Consider the following 19,260-nt stretch of genomic DNA (forward strand, 5'->3'; position numbering starts at 1 on the left):
ATTATAATAGTAAGAGTAGTAGATAATATATAGATTCTACTATTTTTTATTATTATAAGTAAAAACTATCTCTTAGTATAGTATAAAGATAGCTAGCTACTATATAACTAGATTATAGCTATTTCTAAAAGTAGCTAGATAATAAATAAAGTTAGTATTATATAGCTAAAGTACTTTAATATATATACTAAAAGTTATATTATAGATATATATTATCTACTAATTTTAGATAGCTATAAAAGCTATAGCTCTATTATATTCTAGTAGTACTATAAAAAGAATAAAATTATAACTTTCTATATACTAGTATATTTATTATACCTTTTATAGCTACTTAATATTAGCTACTTCTTACTATTAAAGATAGTATATAGCTACTAAGTTAAAATTCTAATATATAGCTATATTAACTATATTATAAAAACTAAGTTTCTATCTATATTTTATATAGCTTTTTATATATTAATTATAAATAATAATATTAGAGTAGAATTTAGAAGCGCTAGCTTAGTTCTATTTAACCTAGATTTAGTAGTATTAAAGCTTAAAGTTTAATTATATACGCTAACACTCTCTACTACTAATACTACTATCTAGAAGTATAAAATATTTAGTAATCTTATTAAAGTAAGGTTCTAATTAACTCTAATTTAATTAAAGATTATATAGTACCTTAATTTGTTACTAACTTATATTATTAAGTTGCTTAATTAGCTTAAGAAAGGTAATAAGCTAATAGCGCATTAGCTAGTGCTTGTAGAGTCTAAAGTCGCCTAGCTTTAAGCGGCTAACGCATAGAAAAAGGAGCGTAATTCGCGCAAAAGAAAGTAGATTTAGGAAGGGGATACCCTTATAATTAAAGCTAGCTTGCAGCTAGTCGCTTAAAGGGAGGCTGCGGATCAGAATAAGGGCAAGAAGCGGCGCGAAGGGGTGGTAGCACGCGACGGCCAGCCAGCTCAGCGACGCTGTGGACGCTGCGGTGAGCCAGGGCACAACGCGCGAACGTGCTAGGTAGTTAAAGACGATACAGATGAGTTGGATAGCTTATCCAGATTTATCTCAAGCAGCTCGGAGTCAGAGCAATCTGACTGAGATGGCGGCTTTTTGGTGGGGGCTTGGCAAAAGTGGTCGGCTCGCTTGTGTGGTCGGTTCGCTTGTAAAGTACGTTAGTCTGTACTGTTTTTGGAGCGCTAGAGGATTTGGTAGCGATCCTACTCCTTCCCAGTCTGTGTGATTGAGCCGATATTGGCTAACTCGAGATTTAATTGTTTTTGCATGGGTCAGCGGCTTGGAGTATCGACGAAGCATAGCGGCCCTATAAATGCTCAAGCTGGTCTCTGCTGTATTCTCCAGCCTAGGACAAAGCATAATGCATTCTTAGTTTAGACGTTGTGGCTATGTCGGCGGGTGGTTGGCTTTGAGATGTCGAAAGGGACGTTTGCGTAGGTTCGTCCTGGCCAAATTGGCCCGCTAAACTTGATATTTCCTTGAATCCCGGCAGTCGTTTCTCGCGCTTGTCCTCCGTCCCTGATTCTGTCGCAGCTTTCTTCTTCGTTACGCGGCAGGGTACGGAGGATTCGCCACCAGGCAATTCCCACATACTCAGACCTTCCGCGATTGGCCTTTCCTTCCATCCATGACCAGTGAGTTTCGGCTGGCTATCTTCTTCGGACGCCCTGGACTGTGTAGTCCCATGGTTGTCTCGCGGACGGGTGGAGCAGAGACAAAATCCACCACGGATGTTAGAAGACTGGTTCTACTGCAGGAGTTTATGGCTAGGTAGCGTTAGTAGATAACAATTAATGAGATTTACAAGGCACTCACCTTTAACAACATCATCTGCACTTGCGAACCTGCCTTGCCAGCACCCTCTAATAACGTCGCCTATTGGTCCTAGACTTTTCGTCTCAGGAAACTCTGATCGTTTGAACGAGTTGGTGATTTCTGGGTCCCAAGATTCGAGCTGGTGGAATGGGGGTTTGCCGGTCCATATTTCGTATAAAGTGGAGCCAAGTGCAAAGATATCGACCTGAGGTGATTTGTTGTCATCTCCAGGCCACATGTGGCTGTTCGTCGCCGCAATAAGCGGCTCAGAGCCATCTAATGAAGAACCACCAAAGTCGAGAAGCTTCGCGTTCTGGTTGTCGTCCAAAGAAATGTTGTGACACGTAAGATCCCCATGAATAACATTCATCGAATGAACAAAGGCAAGCGCACTAGTAATTTGTTGGCTCCATCGAAGTCGGTCCTTAGCATCAATCTTATGATGGATTTCGAAGTATGCGCGAAGACTACCCAGGCTCGCATATTCTAGCTGGATGCCAATTTCGAACGGACCATAATAGAGCAGAAGACCTTCATGTCCGCCGTGTTGCTGGAATCGCTCGTAGATCCGTCTCTCAACATCGATGGCGCGCTCAGTTCCTTCATGAGGAAATTTTATGACAGTACCGGAGGTCTTTTGTAGGTACGCTATGCCGGTAAGCCCAAAGCCGAGGCAGTTTAACATATTTAAACCAGTTGGGAATCTGATTTGCGACATCTCTTAATTGCGTGGTAGATAAGGGCGGTATTCGTCGGTAGAGTATAATTCTTCTTTAGAAGATCCGAGGAGGGATATCATCGCCAAAACCGCGTTTGGGAATATAGTTGCAGCGGAGAATTGGCTCGAGGGAGGCAAGTTGGCCCGTGACACGGCGAGGCGGGGCTGCTCAAAAGGCTGGACGGCAGCGAGCTTAAAGATAGGACGGACGTGGCTAGGAGAAAGTGTGGTTCTATTCGATGTTGGTCGCGTGAGGAGTCGCAGGTCGAACGTGCTTCTAGGTGCTCGGCGGCGGCGGCGGTGGCAGCAGCGGGCTTGAGTCGGCGACTGAATCTCACCTCCTAAGAGATGAACGTACACCGTCAGTCGTACAATAGCGGGGCGCGAAGAGACCTCAGAAGACGGGAGGTCACGGACGGCGGGAGGTTGTGCCTCAAGATCTGTCACGGCTGCCGCTGGACGCCGCCCCGATCTTTCTAAGCTTCAGCCGGGTATGTAGTACTCTCTGACCGCGGCGTAACAGGGAATAGGAAACGGTTGGATGTTCGACGAAGGCAACGTAGTAATTCGCGTCGGCGACGATGTGGTACACGGCGGCGGACTCGAGGATGGGATGGCCGCAACGAGGTGGACGAAGAGGGTGTGAATACGGTCTATTGCATGCTACGTATTGCGCAACGCAACGCGCTCGGTCGCGGGCTGGTATCGGATGGAAGAGTCCTCTACGGCGGCTCTGCTCGCTTTGCTGAGTTGGACTTGCTTGGCGCTGCGCCACAAGCCTGCCGTCGCGCCGGAACAACCTTTCCTATAGTTTTCCGACGAGGGCTACAACCACCACTTCCTCTGCCACCGTGACTAGCCTACTCCAGGCCGGAAACCCCGCAACGCTCATTCGCAAGCCACGGTGCGACAATCGCCCATTCCACAACTACTGCCTTCACGGCCAGTAGGGTCACCCATACCGCTGTTATGAGCAGCACCTCCGCAACTGATGTGTCCGCAGGCAACACGTCTTCGGCGACCGGAGGGATTCAAGCGAATACATCGAAAAGACGTTCGAAGCGCGCTACGTTACGGCCTTCGACACGTGCAGCTTGCCAGCCTCCTCCATCGAAGAAGCCACGAGGACCCGACGATAATAATAACGAGAACATTGGGGGCGGAGGGAGGAGCCTGAACAGGACGGCTGGTAGGGGATAGAAGATGGTGCGTTGAAGTTACTACGAGTACATCTGGTGCTATCGTGGCCTTCGCGGCGGCAAGTATACAATAGCTTACTGCAATTACATGACTCCGTTCTGAGCGCTGACGCCTCGCAGGTCATCGACAATCATCTTCTTGTTATCCTCACATGCTGGTTATCACAGTAACAAGTGGTTTCGGTCGTATATGGACATGCATTCGGCGTTCTGGGAGCTGGTGGTAGTCTCGGAAGGCAGGGACTGGAGAAGGGACGGATTAGAGTCATTTTCGGGGACTGTGGGAGAGTTTGCGCTGCAGGGTCACGAGCAAGGACGCGAGACGGAGGGAAGCACTTATCTGCCTTCTCTAGGGCTTATTCAACCACTTCGGATGGCATAGTCCTGCGCCTCAATTCTTTCCATCCAGACTGACCTATAGGGATTTCCAATGTCTATGCCCTTATCCGATATAATGTCTGTTAGCTGCTCTTAAAGCTCGAAGGCGTCATATGGAAGCCCGATAGGATCATCTCATAAAGCCCCCCATCAAGAATAATCAAACTACCACCATTCTACATCTTCTCGTCGCGGCCAGCTTTGCCTCATAAGCTTCTGAGTACGTTACGTGAGAGAACAGAAGTGGAAGCTATCCATTGTCTCCCCCTTGGTCCTTGTTTTCGCGATGTGGCCCCCCACTGGGGAATAGAATGGATGGAAGTCGGCGAGTAATAGTGGTGCTGTTGGCGGATTTGCTATCGATCGTTTGGTAGCATATCGACTATAAATTGCGCGCTGGCGAGCTAGTTCGACGTACATTCACTCACTCAGGTACAGGGTTAATCAATTAACGCGGCTACGTCGACCGCGCAGGAAGCGAAGAAACGAAGAAATGGACGATTGAGGTGAATACGTTAGTTGCCCAGAAAAGGAACGAAGATATGGAATGGACGGAGCTTTTCCTGAATTGAAGGCATTTTATCATAACGCCGCCATGGACCTACGCCTCTACCATACGTCGTGCGATCTCATTCCCAATATATACCATTAGTCTAGCTATCAGTCGCACATCTATTAGCCGTCTGTGCCACATATTCGTTCGCTGCTGGGTTTTCGTAGTCGAACGGCAGAAAGCAGCTGCGTTTTGCCAGAGCCGTGCTTCTTGGGGACTGTGCTGGCAGAGTTGAGATACCTTCGCTACTCGAACGCTTTCGTCTTCGATAGAAGGGTCTCGAACGTGCCAGTGATTCCGTAATTAGCACCAATAGCATCACGTGGATGATATGATCTATTACTCTGGAGACTGGCATATGTCTGGCGGTGGGTAAGCGCTTAGCGGTAGGAATGGAACTTGCAGATAGCGTCTCAAATAATGGAGGAAGTAGGGAGAGGACAGATGAGGAGCAGGGAGCATGGGAACACGGATGTGCAGATGATGGATCTACGTCTTCTGATAGTCGTTCATAGGGCAGTAGGATCGAATAGAGAAAGGGGCCGAGCGAAGAGCATGGACGCAAGTTCCCGTCATTCTTCGGAGACGCGCATCGAAAGTTATGGAGTTAGAAAAGGGCAGAAGGTTCCCAGCGGGAAGCATTCACCCACTCGCGGTCAGGCCTAGGAGCTGAACTTCCTTGGGAACTCCAATAGAGGATCGGAGATGGAAGTCTTCCTACTATATCAACACACCTCTCGCCTCGATCTACTTGCTCCCACCAACCCGCCACACCCTTCTTCGATCTCTACCACGCTCCTAGCGTCTTCGACTTCCCTTCTGCTCTATGGTCTCTCATTATCTGCTCATCATGCGAGAGTAGGAGCCCGTTCCGTTCCCGTCCTTTGAAGTTCGGCGTGTTCCGTGGCGTTGGAAGCTCATCACTGAGTGTATGCTTCCTCGTTCCGCTTCAACGTCGGAGAAGTGCGACCTTGAAGTCCTTCATATATTCCTCCCGGATATTCGCGGAGGCGACCGTGAAGCGCCGTCAATCTGCTGGCGACATGGCTATGGAAGCCGTGGACGGCTCTCGCTCCGACTCCAAGTACCTCGAGATCCTTCCATTTGCCTCCCCCTCTTCAGCCTCCTACACCGTTACCAGGATCGCCATTTCGGACATCGCCCATCAATCGCCGTCCCCAAGGGCACCACTCAGCCTCTCCGCTGTCTGTAGATCCATAGCGCCTTCATCGACACGTCTTCGTTCTCGATGGCTATCAGGAATAACTTGAATTGAAGGTAGATAACTGCGCATATTTAATACCAATTAAAAAGCCCCGAACAACGTACGAAGGATGATCGAACGCTAAAGGTCGCCGCCAAAACATAAGTAGAGAGCAGCATGAACCGAGCGGAGACAGCGATCGAGATGGGAGATCAATCAGTCAAAGACAGAAGACGTGGGGCAGCGGATGGAACTCAAGGTAACGCAAGTGACGATAGTGTGGTGCATGAGGGACAATCAACTGCCGAAGGATCTCACTAGGACATGAGTAGAGAGCAGGGTGGGCTGAGCGGAGACAGCGATCGAGATGGGACTGCAATCGAGACGGGAGATTGATTAGTCGAAGGCGGAAAACAGGAGGAGGCGGGAGCCGCAGCGGGTTGATTGACCATAGCGTAGTGACCACGATCAACACGGAAGAATGATTAGTCGAAGACGGAAGATGAGGGGAAGCAGAAGTCGAGGCAGCACGATTGACCGCCGAATGTCACCATTGGGACATGTGTGGAGAGCAGGGTGGGGTCAGTAGAGATAGCTATCGAGGTCAGAGATCCACGGTCGAAAGGGGATTATGGGGGAAAACAGGAGCTGCGGCGGCTCGATTGACTACAGCTTGATGTAGGAACAAGTAGGTGAGAGCAGGGAAAGAAATACTGCTTGTGTCGTCACCATTAGCGAAGTGACGAGCTGAGTGTGTGGTTAACATGCATTTACTGACACCCTACGACGGCTTGGATTATCTTCGGCTGGTCGCTGTGGACTAGAACTAGAGCTGCGAGTTGACACATACAGCGAGAGATATCTAGATTGCTGCCATTGGCGAAGTAACCAGCTAGCGGTGTGGCCGAAATGCATTTACTAACACCCTGCCAGAACATCTTCAGGTAATCGCCATGATCCAGAACAAGCTCTTCGAGTCGACACACGGCGGAATATCAACGGCGCCGCCATTCGCAAAGCAACTTGCTAGCCGCGTAGTCGACAGGCGTTCACTGACGCCCTGCAAAGGCTCAGATCATCTTCAGATGGCCACCATGGCCCGAAACGAGTGCTTCGAATCGACGCACATGGTAAGATGTCTAGACTGGACGCATATTAGCTCGGTTGATGTTGAAGGCTCTGTTCGTAGATCTTCAAGGCGTCGAAAGAAAGAATCGTACAGCAGTCTTGAATCGTAACCTCTAAAGAAGAGCCTAGATCCCTTCAGATAAACCCTTGGCTTTAGAACCCGCTAGTTGACAGACAAATCCCCAGCATGAGACCTCTCGTTAATCCCAGCACCATCATGCAGCCGCCGCCGAAGAGCCCGAACACCACCTTAAACCGAAAACTCGGCCTTATCCTAAGCTTGCGCACTTCCCAACCAGCCTCGACAACCACACCCAGTTGACGAGACACCTTGAACGAAATCCCTAGCGGACATTCAACTCGGTGAATCTCCCACCAGACTAGTCTCAGATTCCTAATCCCAGCTCTAAAGAAGAAATCAGTACAAATACTCTGGTACAGCAGCTCTCAGCCCAGAGAATCTCCCACCAGCCTTGACATCCTTGGTGACTGACTCACAGCATCGTGGGCGGCACTACCCCTGTACCTGCGAAGTGAAGGCCACCACCGACAGATCGTATAACACCCATGGGGAGGAGCCATGAGTTGATTAGGAAGCCATGGGCCAGACGAGGAGCTGCATTTCAGGGCCTGATGAGGAAGATGTAGCCAACGTCGACACAAATGGGGCTGTAGACAGTTAGAAACCTTATGTCTATATTCCAGATGTTGCTACTCCTATAGCGTACAGGACGTAAATCACGCCACCCAGATGAATGTGAAGATGTTCATCTAACCTCCACTACGGACAATGGGAGCATGGACGAGAAGGAGGCATTGAAGAGCATAGGCAATGGCAGTTGGTACTCATCGCCAGCAAAGCTGTAGTCCAGCCCAATGGGCAGATATGGATAATGGGGGAAGGTCATGGATTTTCTCCATGGGGGCATGGCATGGATTTCGTCCATGGTCTCGGTTTACCCGCTCCGTCTGCTCAAATATTCCCAGTGAAGCTGTACTCAAGCCGAATGCGCGGGCATGGATGACGGAGGAAGGGTAGGGATGAACGGAGAAAGGTCATGGATTCCGCCCATGGAGGCATGGGTTTCCTCCATGGCCTCATCTGCTCAAGCATCACCGCTCTTCCCACCCCTGTGGGGGTATTATTCCAACGCCTCGCGTGCGTCCCCCTCTCATTCGACTTCTTCCACATCTTCATCCCTGTTATGATGATATGTTTCCCATGAAAGCCACAGCCACTGACTCAAGGTGCCCTTAACCCAGCAAGAAAGCTCGTCGAATTTGCCATGCTCCGCTTCGGCATCTCGATCTCTCCCTCCGTAAAAAGCATCGTTAAACGAACGCGCTTGGATCCGTCCTCTGCTCCCTGATCTGCCGTGCGCTTACCAGTGACAGATATAATGCCTGACATGGGTGCTGTTTCCGTTAGGATGACGGCGGAGGGGGGCTCATGAGTAGGAGAAACGGCTAGTCAGCAGCGTTAGTAATAAGAGATGTGATGTGGTGGGCGGAAGGGGAATTCGTGAAGACCTTCTGGCAGGCTGGGGCAGAAGCGGATGGGAGCCGAGAAGCGGGAAGGTATCCTGTAGTCAACGAAGGTCGGCACCACAGCGATCTCGTTCGTCGTAGCAGGTGCTCGCTCAACCGAAAACTTTCGAGCAAGCTGGAATTACCTATGTAGCCTATGCTATGCTTGCTGTCCCGACCTCACCCTATGCCTTCTTTGACAGAACTGGCGAGAGCTGTTGCTGCACTGCTGAAACTATAGCCCGGGCAGCCTCCACCTTTGCCTCTTTCTCCGCCAGGTCTTGACTTGCAGCAGCGAGCTGCTCTATGAGATCATTCACAGTACGAAGCTCTCCCTCATCTCGTGGTAGCCCAGGCATAAGCTGGGAGAAATCTATGCCGTTGACATATTCCTCACCAAGCTGTTGTTGTGCTAACTTCCAATGTTGCTCGTGGTGGTTGATTATAGCACGGGCAGAGCTGATGCGTTTCTCGATTACCTCCTTGGTCTGGGCCAGTGCGGTGGACAGCTCAGGACTGGCGAGTTCAGCACCATCACTGAAGGATCGAAGAAATGCGAAGGCACTTTCTTGGGTTTGTGCGAACTTTTTGCGAGCTTCCTCGGCAGCGTTCCCGGCAGCTGTGAGCTTATCACGGCGGCGTAATAGCAAGGCGTTGGCCTTCGCGAAGACGGTCTCCAGCTGTGTCTTTAGGTCCTTCTCCTCCTGCGAGAAGTTCTCCATGGCGAAAGGTGGATATGTTTGGCGACCAATGGCTGGCGTCGATGCGAATCCCTGGAGCTGGTTGGAGAAAGGTATCTGATTTGACTATTCTCTAGTCTCTTGCTGGGGCGCTGAGGGAGACTGATGCACGATGGGAAGGACAGAAGAAGGCGGAAGAGGCGTGGGAGCCTGCTTCGGTGTGCAGGGGGTGATGTTGTTTATGACGACGTCGGGGTTGTAGAGCGTGTGGCCGTGCTGCTGCTGCGGAGTCACTGGCCGTGGAGTCGCTGGCCGTGGAGTTGCTGGCCGTGGAGTTGCTTGCCGTGGAGTCTCTGACTGTGGAGTCTCCCGCCGTGGAGTGTCTTCCTGCAAAGCGCCGTATGGCTTGGTGTTCTCGAGGCCTCCGATATCTTCGTCCTGCTGGATTTGGGCGCCTTCCTCGTCCTCGTGGTTGAAGTACCTGGTTTGATTGCTGGTAGAACGGCGATCTCGGTCTCGGATCGGGGAAGAGGCTTGATGTGTGAGCAAGGAGTCGTCGTACCGCGCGGGCGACGGTTCTTCAGGCTGGGATTCGGCATCAGGTGATCCTCGTGCGCCCTCGGGGGACAAGGACGAGAGGCGAGGACGCTTGTTGAAAAGCCGTAGCTTCAACTCAGTCGTGGTCGTTCCCGTTCAGGCGAATGGCGCCGGCGGCGTTTGCCCACGCGCTTCGACCGCGAGTTCGAGGAGTCCTGGATGTCTTCCTCAGTCTCCGTCTCGGGCGTCTTCTCCGTATCCTGCAAGTCTCTCGCCTCTTCTGCTTCTTCCTCCTCTTCGTCGTCGTCGTCGTCGTCGTCGTCGTCGTCGTCGTCGTCGTCCTTTTCAGGATCCGACAGCTCCTCCTTGGGGTGGCGTTTCACCTGCTTACGATCAGTGTCGCTATGCTCCGATTCTGAAGACTCGGTGCGCTGGGCTTTCGCGTCAAGTCGATCGAGGATAGAGGCCAAGGCGCCGACCAGCACTACATCACCCTGGCTATTGTGAAGGGATTAGCTTGTGAACGTGGTCGTATGTGTATTGCGGCTTACGTACACCTCGTTCAAGACCTTGGAGGCCTCGCGGGCGAAGGAAGGCAGGGGGAAGCGACGGCGATGGCGGCGAGGCTCTCGGCGTAGTTGACGGAGGGCTTGAGAAGGACGGGCGCGCCGCGACGGCCGAGCTGCGTGCAGAAATCGGCGCACCACGCCGAGTGGATGCGGCCGATGGCGTTAATGAGGCGAGCGGAGACCTGGCGACCGAGCTCGCGCTGATGCGGGCGACAGACACGCGGGGCTTGATGCTTGGCGGCTAACTCGCTGTAGCTGCAGCCGAAGAGTGTCGAATGAAGGCCGTGCCAGCATACGGAAGCCCCAGAAAGTCTCGAGGTCTGCGGCCGAGTCGGAAGTGGACATGCACTCTCGTTTGATGGCCGAGAACTGCTTCTTTCGAGCGGAGCGGGTGCCTGTGCGCCTATCTTTGAGATCGCAAACGCGCTGGGGTATGGAGTGCGCAGTCATGGAGCCGGCGACCGCACAGATTGGACGCGCCCGTCGGGTCCACCAAAGGCGTTGAGTAAGAGAAAAACAAGGCCGCTATGCATCACCCTCACCTTGGTGAGTGCAGCAGCGGCGGCGTTGCCAAAGCGAGACCATGGACGGAAGACGTGAAGACGCGACGTTGCTATGCCAAGCACCATGCCAAGGAAAGGTTGACTAAGCGAGGAAAATCTCAACTCCGAACCCGACGTCGCGATCAAATCACACCTACAGCGATGCCGGCTCGCTCACATCTGCGAGGCCAGTTGAACGACTTATTTTCTCGTCCCCGTGTCTCTCGATCACCCGCAATCAATTGCCAGCAGCTGACGAGCTGCCCCGCTCCCCAAGCTGCTTCACGCCGTTCATGGAAATCGTCCATGGCTGATAAACGACTCCGCACAAGACGCGATTGCAACACCAACGGTACGTGCCCGTGCTGCTCTATCCAAAGCATCTCGGCTGACAGTTTATCTTGTCTTCCAGGATTCCTCTCGCCGACACCAGGCATGTTCGACGCTCGGATTACGTGACAATAGTCCTCGCGTATCAGCCTCCCTCGCCCTCAACCTGCATCGACCTCGAATGAACATCTCTTACGGCGGATTGATCGCTGCGCGATAGCGGATTGCGCACAAATTCTTACAACATTGCTGTGGTGAGTTGCTCTTGCATGAGTGGAGATGGTCTGCCGCCTCCAAGCGGAGGGTGTCGCTGACTCACCCCAGCGACGTTTTTCCCTTCGGCTGGTGCAATATGCTCGCTGCACAATCGTTCTGGAGTGTCGGTCTTCCCGTCGGCCTCGGCGACATCTAACGGTACGCGCTTCACCTATCTCGCCAACGCACACTAACATTCTCCCAGCAAAGCCTCCCCGCCTCGCGTACCTTGCTCGACCGTCTCCTCGATCGATTCCCCCTCCGCCCCGTATTGCAAACTGTCGAAACAACCGCTCCGCATCTCCTCCGTACCCCGTCGCGCAGCCGAGCATCTATTATCCTCCCAGCTACGACGACGGCTTCGCCGAGCACCTCATACAACCGCACCGAAGCTCCTCCATACCCTGCGGCGCGGCGCAGCATTCCATACCCCACAAGCCACGATGACAGCTTCGCCGAGCATTACATAACGCGCCTGCCTTCACGAACGCCTATACATACTTCCATGGGCACACAACGAGCTGGAAGTCCACCCCGACGACCCATTCGACGCCGCAGAATACCCCAGACAGCTTCGTGCCCGATCTCGTATGCGTCCTTCGAGGCCCACCAGAAGCATTCCCTGAGTCACTCGCCATCGCTTGCCACGTTCGATCTGGCCCTTCGCGACCGACGTCTCCGCAGCTGTCCACGCACCGTGGAGGCGTTCCACATCCGATAACTGTTCGATGCTCGCCGTTGCTGTCGCCGAGGAACAACGTCGTCGGGCCCGGCACGCGCAGGCCAAAGGGTCCTGTCGTCACACCCCTTTGGAGGGCTGGAGTATTACTGTTTGGAGAGCTGGGTTTCAGTGCATCCTCATACCGCGGCGAGTTGGGCCTGTTGCCATCTGTCTAGGAGAGGCTGGGGAATCACTGTTCATGGCTTCGATGTATATAGGATATCAACCCGCGCGGGGCATACGTGGCCTGGCGTCTTCGCCACGTCTGCCCCTTCGCCCGCCTGGAAAGCTGAAGTATCTTCACAAAATGTGCATAGAAGCTTCTTCAATCTGATGTGAATCTCGATCGATTCATCCATCCGCGCAGGGGCATACAGCATGGGCCAGCATCTCGCGCCACGCGGCGCCGCGCCGCCCGCCTGCCCATCTGTCCGCCTGTAGAGCTGAAGTATCTTCACAAGATGTTCATAGAAGCTTCTTCTTCATGTGACTCTTCGATCGATCGATCGATCCGCGCAGGGGCATATGGCATGGTATGGCAGCTCATGGCGGCGAAGGCGGAATGAAGTTGATCACTATTTAATCTTGATATAACTACGAATGAACGAACGACGACGCCGACATTGGTGATGGGTAGAAATCTCCCTCGGTCGCTGAGCTTGCTCGCTCGCCGTGGGGGTGGGAGCGAAGGGGCTCTCACGGCGGAAGACATGCGGCGCGCGAGCTATTCATCCATCTATGACTGGTCCTGCCTCCTGCTGCCATTTCGCTCCCGCCTTGGCCACCATGTATCTGATCCAATCTGCAGCACGAGTTCTAGCCAACGATATCGGGGCTGGGCATGCGGCGACTGGCTGCGTGTCAGAGACGCGGGTATTCGGAACGGACGACGAGCTCGATGCGCGTCGCAATCTCGGGAGTGGGCAGTCGTTTGGCAGATGGGTCGGGGCTATGGAGTCAAGGCCTGACGCACGGCATTCTGGGTCTGCGCGGTGTTGACGAGCGAGGATGTACGTGGCCTGAGTGCCTGGAGCGCCGGTGGTGGTGGAGTCCCGATGGAGGGCTCGACGGCTATGTTGGGTGAGCTTGCGTGTTATAGGTCGGAGGGGCTGGGCGGAGTCTATGGACGATCTCCATGAGCTCATGGGCGCTCTCACGATGCGGGGAGTCCATGAGTCCAGCCAGCCAGGGAATGGTAGAAAGAAAACGTGGGGCAATTATTCGTGCCCTGAGGTGCATGCATGGACGAGACGGCTTTTATCCATCATCGCAGTCCCATTCATGGCTCGCTGTCCCATTCATGGCTCGCTGTCGCGCAAAGGGTGAGGTCGTTCGGGGCTGCTGAGCTGGTGGTGCAACTGAAAGAAGATTAGCGTAGGCGCTAGCCTGCTTGGGCATTGCCGAGGTGCAGCCGACCAGCTTCCGTCGACACCCTCACCTCCAGACAGCTCGTCGAGTCCCCGCGCGAACTCGGACCTGAACCGAACAGCCTCACAAAATCTTTGACCACCCCAGAGAGCCCACAGTGGGTGATACGGCTCAGGCGAAGTACGATGTCCTCGAAAAGAGCTGCACCTGGCTTACACCCGATCGACCACGGGGACGGAACTCTCACAGCTCTTTAGTTTTTCGATGTAATAAAAAACGTTTGTCAGCAGGCCAAGCCAATCCTGTGGCTAGTAAGAACGCCCGCATGACACGTCAGCGCCCGCAGCGCCCGTCTCTTCAGCCTGCGTCCCTTAGTTACAGTGTTGCTCAGCAAAGTCTTTCTTGATTCTAATCTACTCAAATCTACTCAAATCAATATGTGCGATATCCAGGTTACAACGTTTGCCAGCTGTCGCCGCAACCCTCAACACCAAGTAAGGGGTGACTATCTGCGATGTGCAGCAGCGCAAGCCCGCCCGAACCAAGACCTTTGTGTGCCTCCAAGTGGACGGCTAAGGGACTTGCCACTGTCCCTTGATGTTCAAGATACAAACGTACCCGGAGAGTGTCCTCCGTGCAATGCACGAACGCCATCCAATTCCTCAGATTGAGATCGGTTGGTGCCCCATTTGATCCTTTCGCAGCGCTCGCGGGCATATTGGCATGCAGTACTATTAAGCTTTTCGAATTCACTAACTCATTATTTAGTTCGAACTTCTGCGAGAGACAGGGAGGGCTACATACAATTCGACTTTCTTTTTTACTTTGAAGACTTCGTATGGTATCTTACTGTTGTCGATCCTTGGGTATGATTTACAGTAGATATCAAGAACGATATGCATCTTGGAAGATTCGTTGGGGGCCATCAAGTGAGAGTAGAAATCGTTCTTCGGAGGTTCAGGGCCGAATAGGGCGAAAAATCGTTTATTTATAGCTGCTTCCTCCAGCTCGTGTCGAACGTCAAAACGGAGAACGACTCGCTTTGGGCCATTATTGGATTCCATCTTGACGGTGTGGCTTCGTCTATAGCTAGTTGTAGACGCAGTATGGATCCGGTAGCGCGCTGTGCGAAGGACGGTGGTAGGTTCGACGATAGTGTAGAAGGCGTCGGCGGGTTGACGAACGATTAATTCGGGTTTTGAAGATGTACGATTAGGAATTAGAGGTCGGCTGGCCGTTAGAGACGCTCTACATTGACGGCGGTGGCCGGCGTCGGTATGCTGTAGGCTGATAGCTGCAAGGAGTCAGCGACATCGCTGCAAGAGGCAAACGATACTTCACCTTGGAGGATGACCTACATCGTCACTGGATGAGACTACCTGATGTTGGTTGTGAAATTGGTCGCTGCAGCGATGTTCGCCGCGGCACGGTCGCTAGGTCAACCCAAAACGCGGCTTGGCACCCAAGCGAGAGCGACGCGCTGCGGACCAATATATTATCACTAGTGAGGCATCGGCCGCATGTACTACTTAATATCACTACTAACGGCTTTCAGAACAACCCCTGCATTCTCGTCTGGACGGCGTGAGCGAAGTTGAGAAGAGATACCCTCGCATTTCCGCTGATAACGTTCCCTCCGAAACACTAGTCCACCGTCCCCCGTCGTTTCGCCTCGCCATACCCGGACCTTATCAAGGTGGACAGGCTACACTCTCTAGCGCAACACAGCCCGTAGTTGCAATTCGATGAGGAGCTGGCTCTGCAGCTCGGAATCTTAAATGTGGTGGCCTCCATACAATTTGAAGGGGGTGGGTTCTTGATGGCATCGCAGTCTAGACGTGGGAAACGTCGTTTCTAGCGGGCTACTGCTGACAGCGGATGCCGGGGATGTGAGATGTCTGGAGGCTTGGCCCTGGAGAGGCGGCCTCCACGTGACGAGTGCGGCTGGTGGGCTGCGTGTCACGCTTCTCCGAACAACCGAGCAGTTCCGCGCAGCATCGTCGCCACTGTTCTTCCAGCTCTTCTGGCCGCCCTCCGGCGCAGTATGTATCCAATGGCGGCGTCTGACAGCCGCGCGCCAGAACCCGCGACGTCTCAACGCTGGATCTCACATGAAGCCACCCCATTGCACACTGCGCAACACCTTCGACAGCGCCATCTCCATCACATCGCCACCGCCATCCAATCATGGCGAGCGACGAACCTTCCTCGCAGCAGGCGCCCGCTAGCCAGAAGCCCCACCTGCCGTTCCTGAATGGCAAGTCGGCCATGTCGTACGCGCTACACGGCCTCTCCGACCAACGGCCCCGCATGGGCAGCGAAGACTCGTGGATGCTACTGCTACTCCTGCTCCTGCTGCTCCCCTACTAGGCCTACGCGGCCTGCGCTGCTTTCTAGCGGCAGCTTCCCTTCCTAGCTGCCCTAAGCTGCTTGCAAAGCTGGTCCAGCGAGCACCTCTGCTGCTGCTGCCGCTGGCTCAGCTGCCACACGGCAGCGTCCTCGCTCGTCCTGCGCGCCTGAGCTATCCGTCGGATCTCCTTGATGACCTCAAGCCGCAACGAGTACCACTGCTGCTCGCTGTGCCGGCCAGCCCTCCACAGTGCCCCTCATTGCCGATCTAGGTCAGTGATGGAAGGCTGGCCTTGCAGGCCTACTGTCCACTCGCGCCAGAGGGCGTCTACCGTCCGTGCTGCACGGCACATGCGGTGCCTTGGTGCTGGCTCTAGCGCTAGGTCTAGCGCTGGCGCCGCTGGTGCTGCTGGTAAGGGGCACAGGCGAGGTGAGTCTGGAGAGGGCGTGGGCGCGATGCTGGCTTGAGCGGACGTGTACTTGCTGGAGACTCCGTCTGCTGATAGCGACGGCGGCGGCGGAAGGCAGGAGGTTGCCAGGCATCTAAGACGCCTCTACGGAACACAAGGTTGCCAGACGTTAGGGTCTGTAGCTGTAGAGACTGCGTGCTCTGCAGCGCGAGCAGCTGGCTGATAGACTGCTTAAGCTCTTCTACGCGCTGCTCGTTGCGAGCCTCTAGCGCCTGCAGCTGGTCGGCGAGCAGAGGGATGGCTTGATACAGGACTGACAGGCGACTAGGCGCTGCCTCTGGGTCGAGTGATGCGTCGACATCCTGCGCGAAGGCTGCGTACGCTGGATGCTGGAAGGCAGGGTGGTCCCACACAGGGTGGCTGGGGAATTGACGCCGCATGGCTACTGAGTCCTGGAGGATCACCTCTCTGAGGTAGAGGAGTGAGGCCCGCAGCGGCAAGGTCGTTAACCTGCCCTGTGCTGAAATATTTCCGTCATGTTTCATGGACAGAGTTAAAATTCTTGGAACACTTAGAGAGAAGCAGAAAACGATCTGAGGACGGCAAATGCACGCCTTACATAAACGCATGATAATCCTTAGCGACGCCTTTTGCAATTCAAATGTCGTCCTTGCACATGCAGACGATATCTGCTTCAACGATTCCGGAGACGGCTGGAGGATGCCGCCAAGTGACAAGTCGAAGATGTAATCGTACTCGACCCTTGAGGCTGGGCAAAGTTGTCAAGCGTCAGCGGTGCAAGGACTGATGACTTATTGCTGCCAAGCACCGAGATCTGACTGTCTGTTGGAGCTTTAGAGGCTCGGCACGGAGGGCAATGACCAAGGTGAATACTGCAGGAGGCTCTGGGGAGGTTGCAGAATGCGCGGGCGGCGCCGCATCGTGTGGGTGTGCAGGGATTAATGACTCAGCGCTGCCAAGCGCCCCTAGTCCCGATTTTTCTGTTCCCCGCCTCTAACTCTCGAGCGGGCGCTTACCACTCACGACGCACAAAATATGCGCCTCTACCTCAAGTTCGTCGTAAACAGTTATACCTCCTGGAGAGGAATTAGAACCTTAAAGTCGAAAACAGAGGCGGACACTTAAGATCGCACCGTCGACTAATGCTTCTTAACCGCCTGTTAAACAATAGAAACGTTCGCAACGTAGTAGAACACCTTCTAAGTTCTAGAATAATCTCTCTTAAGTACTACTCTATTATTACGTACTTTAAGAGTTTAACTAAAGAATAGTTTAGCCTATTACATCTAAGCTACTAGTATAGTCTATTCTAAAAAAAGATCTAGTTAAATAGCTTAAGCGCTTTATCTACTATAATAGTCTAAACCTTTATAATATTAGAGAAGTAGATTATATTTATACTATAAAGAATTCTACTAATTTATTTCTTAGTACCTAGCGCTAAAAATAGAAGCCGTCTATATAATAAGTTTAAGCTAATCTTATTTAAGCTATTTTTAAATTAGAACTAGAACTAACTATTCTAGTATACTAAGCTAAAGTACGTAGAAGATAACTTTATTATTAAGAGATTTTATCTTTAAGCAGGCACTTATTAATATAGAATATTATCTATATAATTAAGGTCTAAAATAAAATAATTTTAAGAAAGTAAAAGAATAGCTTACTTAGCTAAAGTCTTCTCTATTACCTTTCTAGTTCTCTAATAGAGCTTTTAAAGACTTTTAATTAAAGAATAATAAGGCTAAAACTAAAGTAGTTATAAGAAGTAAGGTCTTTCTAATTATTAAAGGTAATACTACTATACTATTAGGCTAGAATAAAGTCTTTAACTATATCTAGCTGCTAGCTAGTAGTATTTTAAACGTAAAGCTAGACTACTACTATAGCTTTTACTTTATAGAACTTAACCTATATATATAAAAGAATCTTACGCTATATATTATTCTATAATATACTTTATAAATAAATACTTTATATAAATAAATACTCTAAAAATACTAAGCCTTTACTAAATACTACTATCTCTATTATAAAGCTCTCTATAAACGTCTAATTAACTTTAGATAAATTCTAAATATAGCTTACGCTCTAGACTATTTAATAGAATCTAGAGCTAAGCTTATAGCGCGCTATAGCTCTCTATAATATAGAGTAGAAGAAAGTTTACTATTAATACTATAGAGTTACTCTATAACGTAAAAGATATCTAATTTAATAAAGCTTATAAAAAATAAAGAGTAGATAATAGTTAAGTATATACTTAATCTAGACGCGTAAGAATTTACTCTTTAGCTTACTATTATTTAAGATATAGCTAATAAGCTACTTACTAAGTAAGAAGAAAAAGTTATAGATAAGAACTAGCTAAATAACTTTATTATACGCTATTCTAAGCTTAAAACGTAGCTTAATTATAAGTATAACTATTAGAGAGTAAAGTAAAAAGATTCTATAATTATTTAGATATAGTTTAATCTAGTAGATAATATAAAAATAAAGTATAGTATTACTAATAAAGATATATATAATTTTAATAAATCTAGCTTTATAATAGAAATAATATTATCTTAGATAGTAGTTACTAGCTCTAAAAGATAATCACAACTAAAGAGCTTTTAACTAAATAATTATAAGTAGATTTTAGTAATTATAATAGTAAGAGTAGTAGATAATATATAGATTCTACTATTTCTTATTATTATAAGTAAGAACTATCTCTTAGTATAGTATAAAAGTAGCTAGCTACTATATAACTAGGTTATAGCTATTTCTAAAAGTAGCTAGATAATAAATAAAGTTAGTATTATATAGTTAAAGTACTTTAACGCGTATACTAAGAGTTACGTTATAGATATATATTATCTACTAATTTTAGATAGCTATAAAAGCTATAGCTCTATTATATTCTAGTAGTACTATAAGAAGAATAAAATTATAACTTTCT

At 50.6% G+C, this 19,260-nt stretch overlaps 6 protein-coding genes across 6 annotated transcripts; 1 reads left to right on the forward strand and 5 right to left on the reverse strand.

Annotated features, from left to right (window-relative positions):
* Positions 1-1,485: 1,485 nt before the first annotated feature.
* On the reverse strand, positions 1,486-2,872 carry BU26DRAFT_177960 (kinase-like protein). The gene is made up of 2 exons (XM_033820354.1): positions 1,825-2,872; positions 1,486-1,775 (listed from the first exon to the last, which is right to left on the reverse strand). The coding sequence occupies exons 1-2, from the start codon at positions 2,540-2,542 to the stop codon at positions 1,603-1,605; spliced, it is 891 nt and encodes a 296-aa protein (XP_033676433.1). The 5' UTR covers positions 2,543-2,872; the 3' UTR covers positions 1,486-1,602.
* Positions 2,873-7,627: 4,755 nt separating this feature from the next.
* Positions 7,628-7,951, reverse strand: BU26DRAFT_571909 (uncharacterized protein; the record flags this gene model as incomplete). Its single annotated transcript, XM_033834191.1, has 2 exons — positions 7,628-7,673; positions 7,794-7,951. The coding sequence occupies 2 exons, from the start codon at positions 7,949-7,951 to the stop codon at positions 7,628-7,630; spliced, it is 204 nt and encodes a 67-aa protein (XP_033676434.1).
* Positions 7,952-8,459: 508 nt separating this feature from the next.
* Positions 8,460-9,377, reverse strand: BU26DRAFT_177972 (uncharacterized protein). Its single transcript, XM_033820355.1, has one exon. The coding sequence runs from the start codon at positions 9,251-9,253 to the stop codon at positions 8,717-8,719; it is 537 nt and encodes a 178-aa protein (XP_033676435.1). The 5' UTR covers positions 9,254-9,377; the 3' UTR covers positions 8,460-8,716.
* Positions 9,378-11,351: 1,974 nt separating this feature from the next.
* BU26DRAFT_178018 (uncharacterized protein) lies at positions 11,352-12,529 on the forward strand. The gene is made up of 2 exons (XM_033820356.1): positions 11,352-11,603; positions 11,650-12,529. Exons 1-2 carry the CDS (start codon positions 11,469-11,471, stop codon positions 12,163-12,165), a joined length of 651 nt encoding a protein of 216 aa, XP_033676436.1. The 5' UTR covers positions 11,352-11,468; the 3' UTR covers positions 12,166-12,529.
* Positions 12,530-13,916: 1,387 nt separating this feature from the next.
* On the reverse strand, positions 13,917-14,932 carry BU26DRAFT_525253 (uncharacterized protein). The gene is made up of 3 exons (XM_033830465.1): positions 14,892-14,932; positions 14,338-14,827; positions 13,917-14,285 (listed from the first exon to the last, which is right to left on the reverse strand). The coding sequence occupies exons 2-3, from the start codon at positions 14,595-14,597 to the stop codon at positions 14,135-14,137; spliced, it is 411 nt and encodes a 136-aa protein (XP_033676437.1). The 5' UTR covers positions 14,598-14,827; positions 14,892-14,932; the 3' UTR covers positions 13,917-14,134.
* A 1,124-nt stretch (positions 14,933-16,056) lies between these two features.
* Positions 16,057-17,001, reverse strand: BU26DRAFT_178042 (uncharacterized protein). The gene has a single exon (XM_033820357.1). It carries the CDS (start codon positions 16,919-16,921, stop codon positions 16,268-16,270), a length of 654 nt encoding a protein of 217 aa, XP_033676438.1. The 5' UTR covers positions 16,922-17,001; the 3' UTR covers positions 16,057-16,267.
* Between the last annotated feature and the right edge of the window lie 2,259 nt (positions 17,002-19,260).

This window comes from Trematosphaeria pertusa (genome assembly GCF_010094035.1).
Source record: "Trematosphaeria pertusa strain CBS 122368 unplaced genomic scaffold BU26scaffold_24, whole genome shotgun sequence".
NCBI lineage: Eukaryota > Fungi > Ascomycota > Dothideomycetes > Pleosporales > Trematosphaeriaceae > Trematosphaeria > Trematosphaeria pertusa.

Excerpts from the sequence above, each read along its gene's own strand:
- BU26DRAFT_177960 (XM_033820354.1), bottom strand. The coding sequence starts at position 2,542 with ATGTCGCAAATCAGATTCCCAACTGGTTTAAATATGTTAAACTGCCTC. Across the intron at positions 1,776-1,824 it reads TGCAGATGATGTTGTTAAAG|CCATAAACTCCTGCAGTAGA; the intron begins GTGAGTGCCTTG and ends AACGCTACCTAG.
- BU26DRAFT_177972 (XM_033820355.1), bottom strand. The coding sequence starts at position 9,253 with ATGGAGAACTTCTCGCAGGAGGAGAAGGACCTAAAGACACAGCTGGAG.
- BU26DRAFT_178018 (XM_033820356.1), top strand. The coding sequence starts at position 11,469 with ATGGTCTGCCGCCTCCAAGCGGAGGGTGTCGCTGACTCACCCCAGCGA. Across the intron at positions 11,604-11,649 it reads GGCCTCGGCGACATCTAACG|CAAAGCCTCCCCGCCTCGCG; the intron begins GTACGCGCTTCA and ends ACATTCTCCCAG.
- BU26DRAFT_525253 (XM_033830465.1), bottom strand. The coding sequence starts at position 14,597 with ATGGAATCCAATAATGGCCCAAAGCGAGTCGTTCTCCGTTTTGACGTT. Across the intron at positions 14,286-14,337 it reads GTAAAAAAGAAAGTCGAATT|TGAATTCGAAAAGCTTAATA; the intron begins GTATGTAGCCCT and ends ATAATGAGTTAG.
- BU26DRAFT_178042 (XM_033820357.1), bottom strand. The coding sequence starts at position 16,921 with ATGCGTTTATGTAAGGCGTGCATTTGCCGTCCTCAGATCGTTTTCTGC.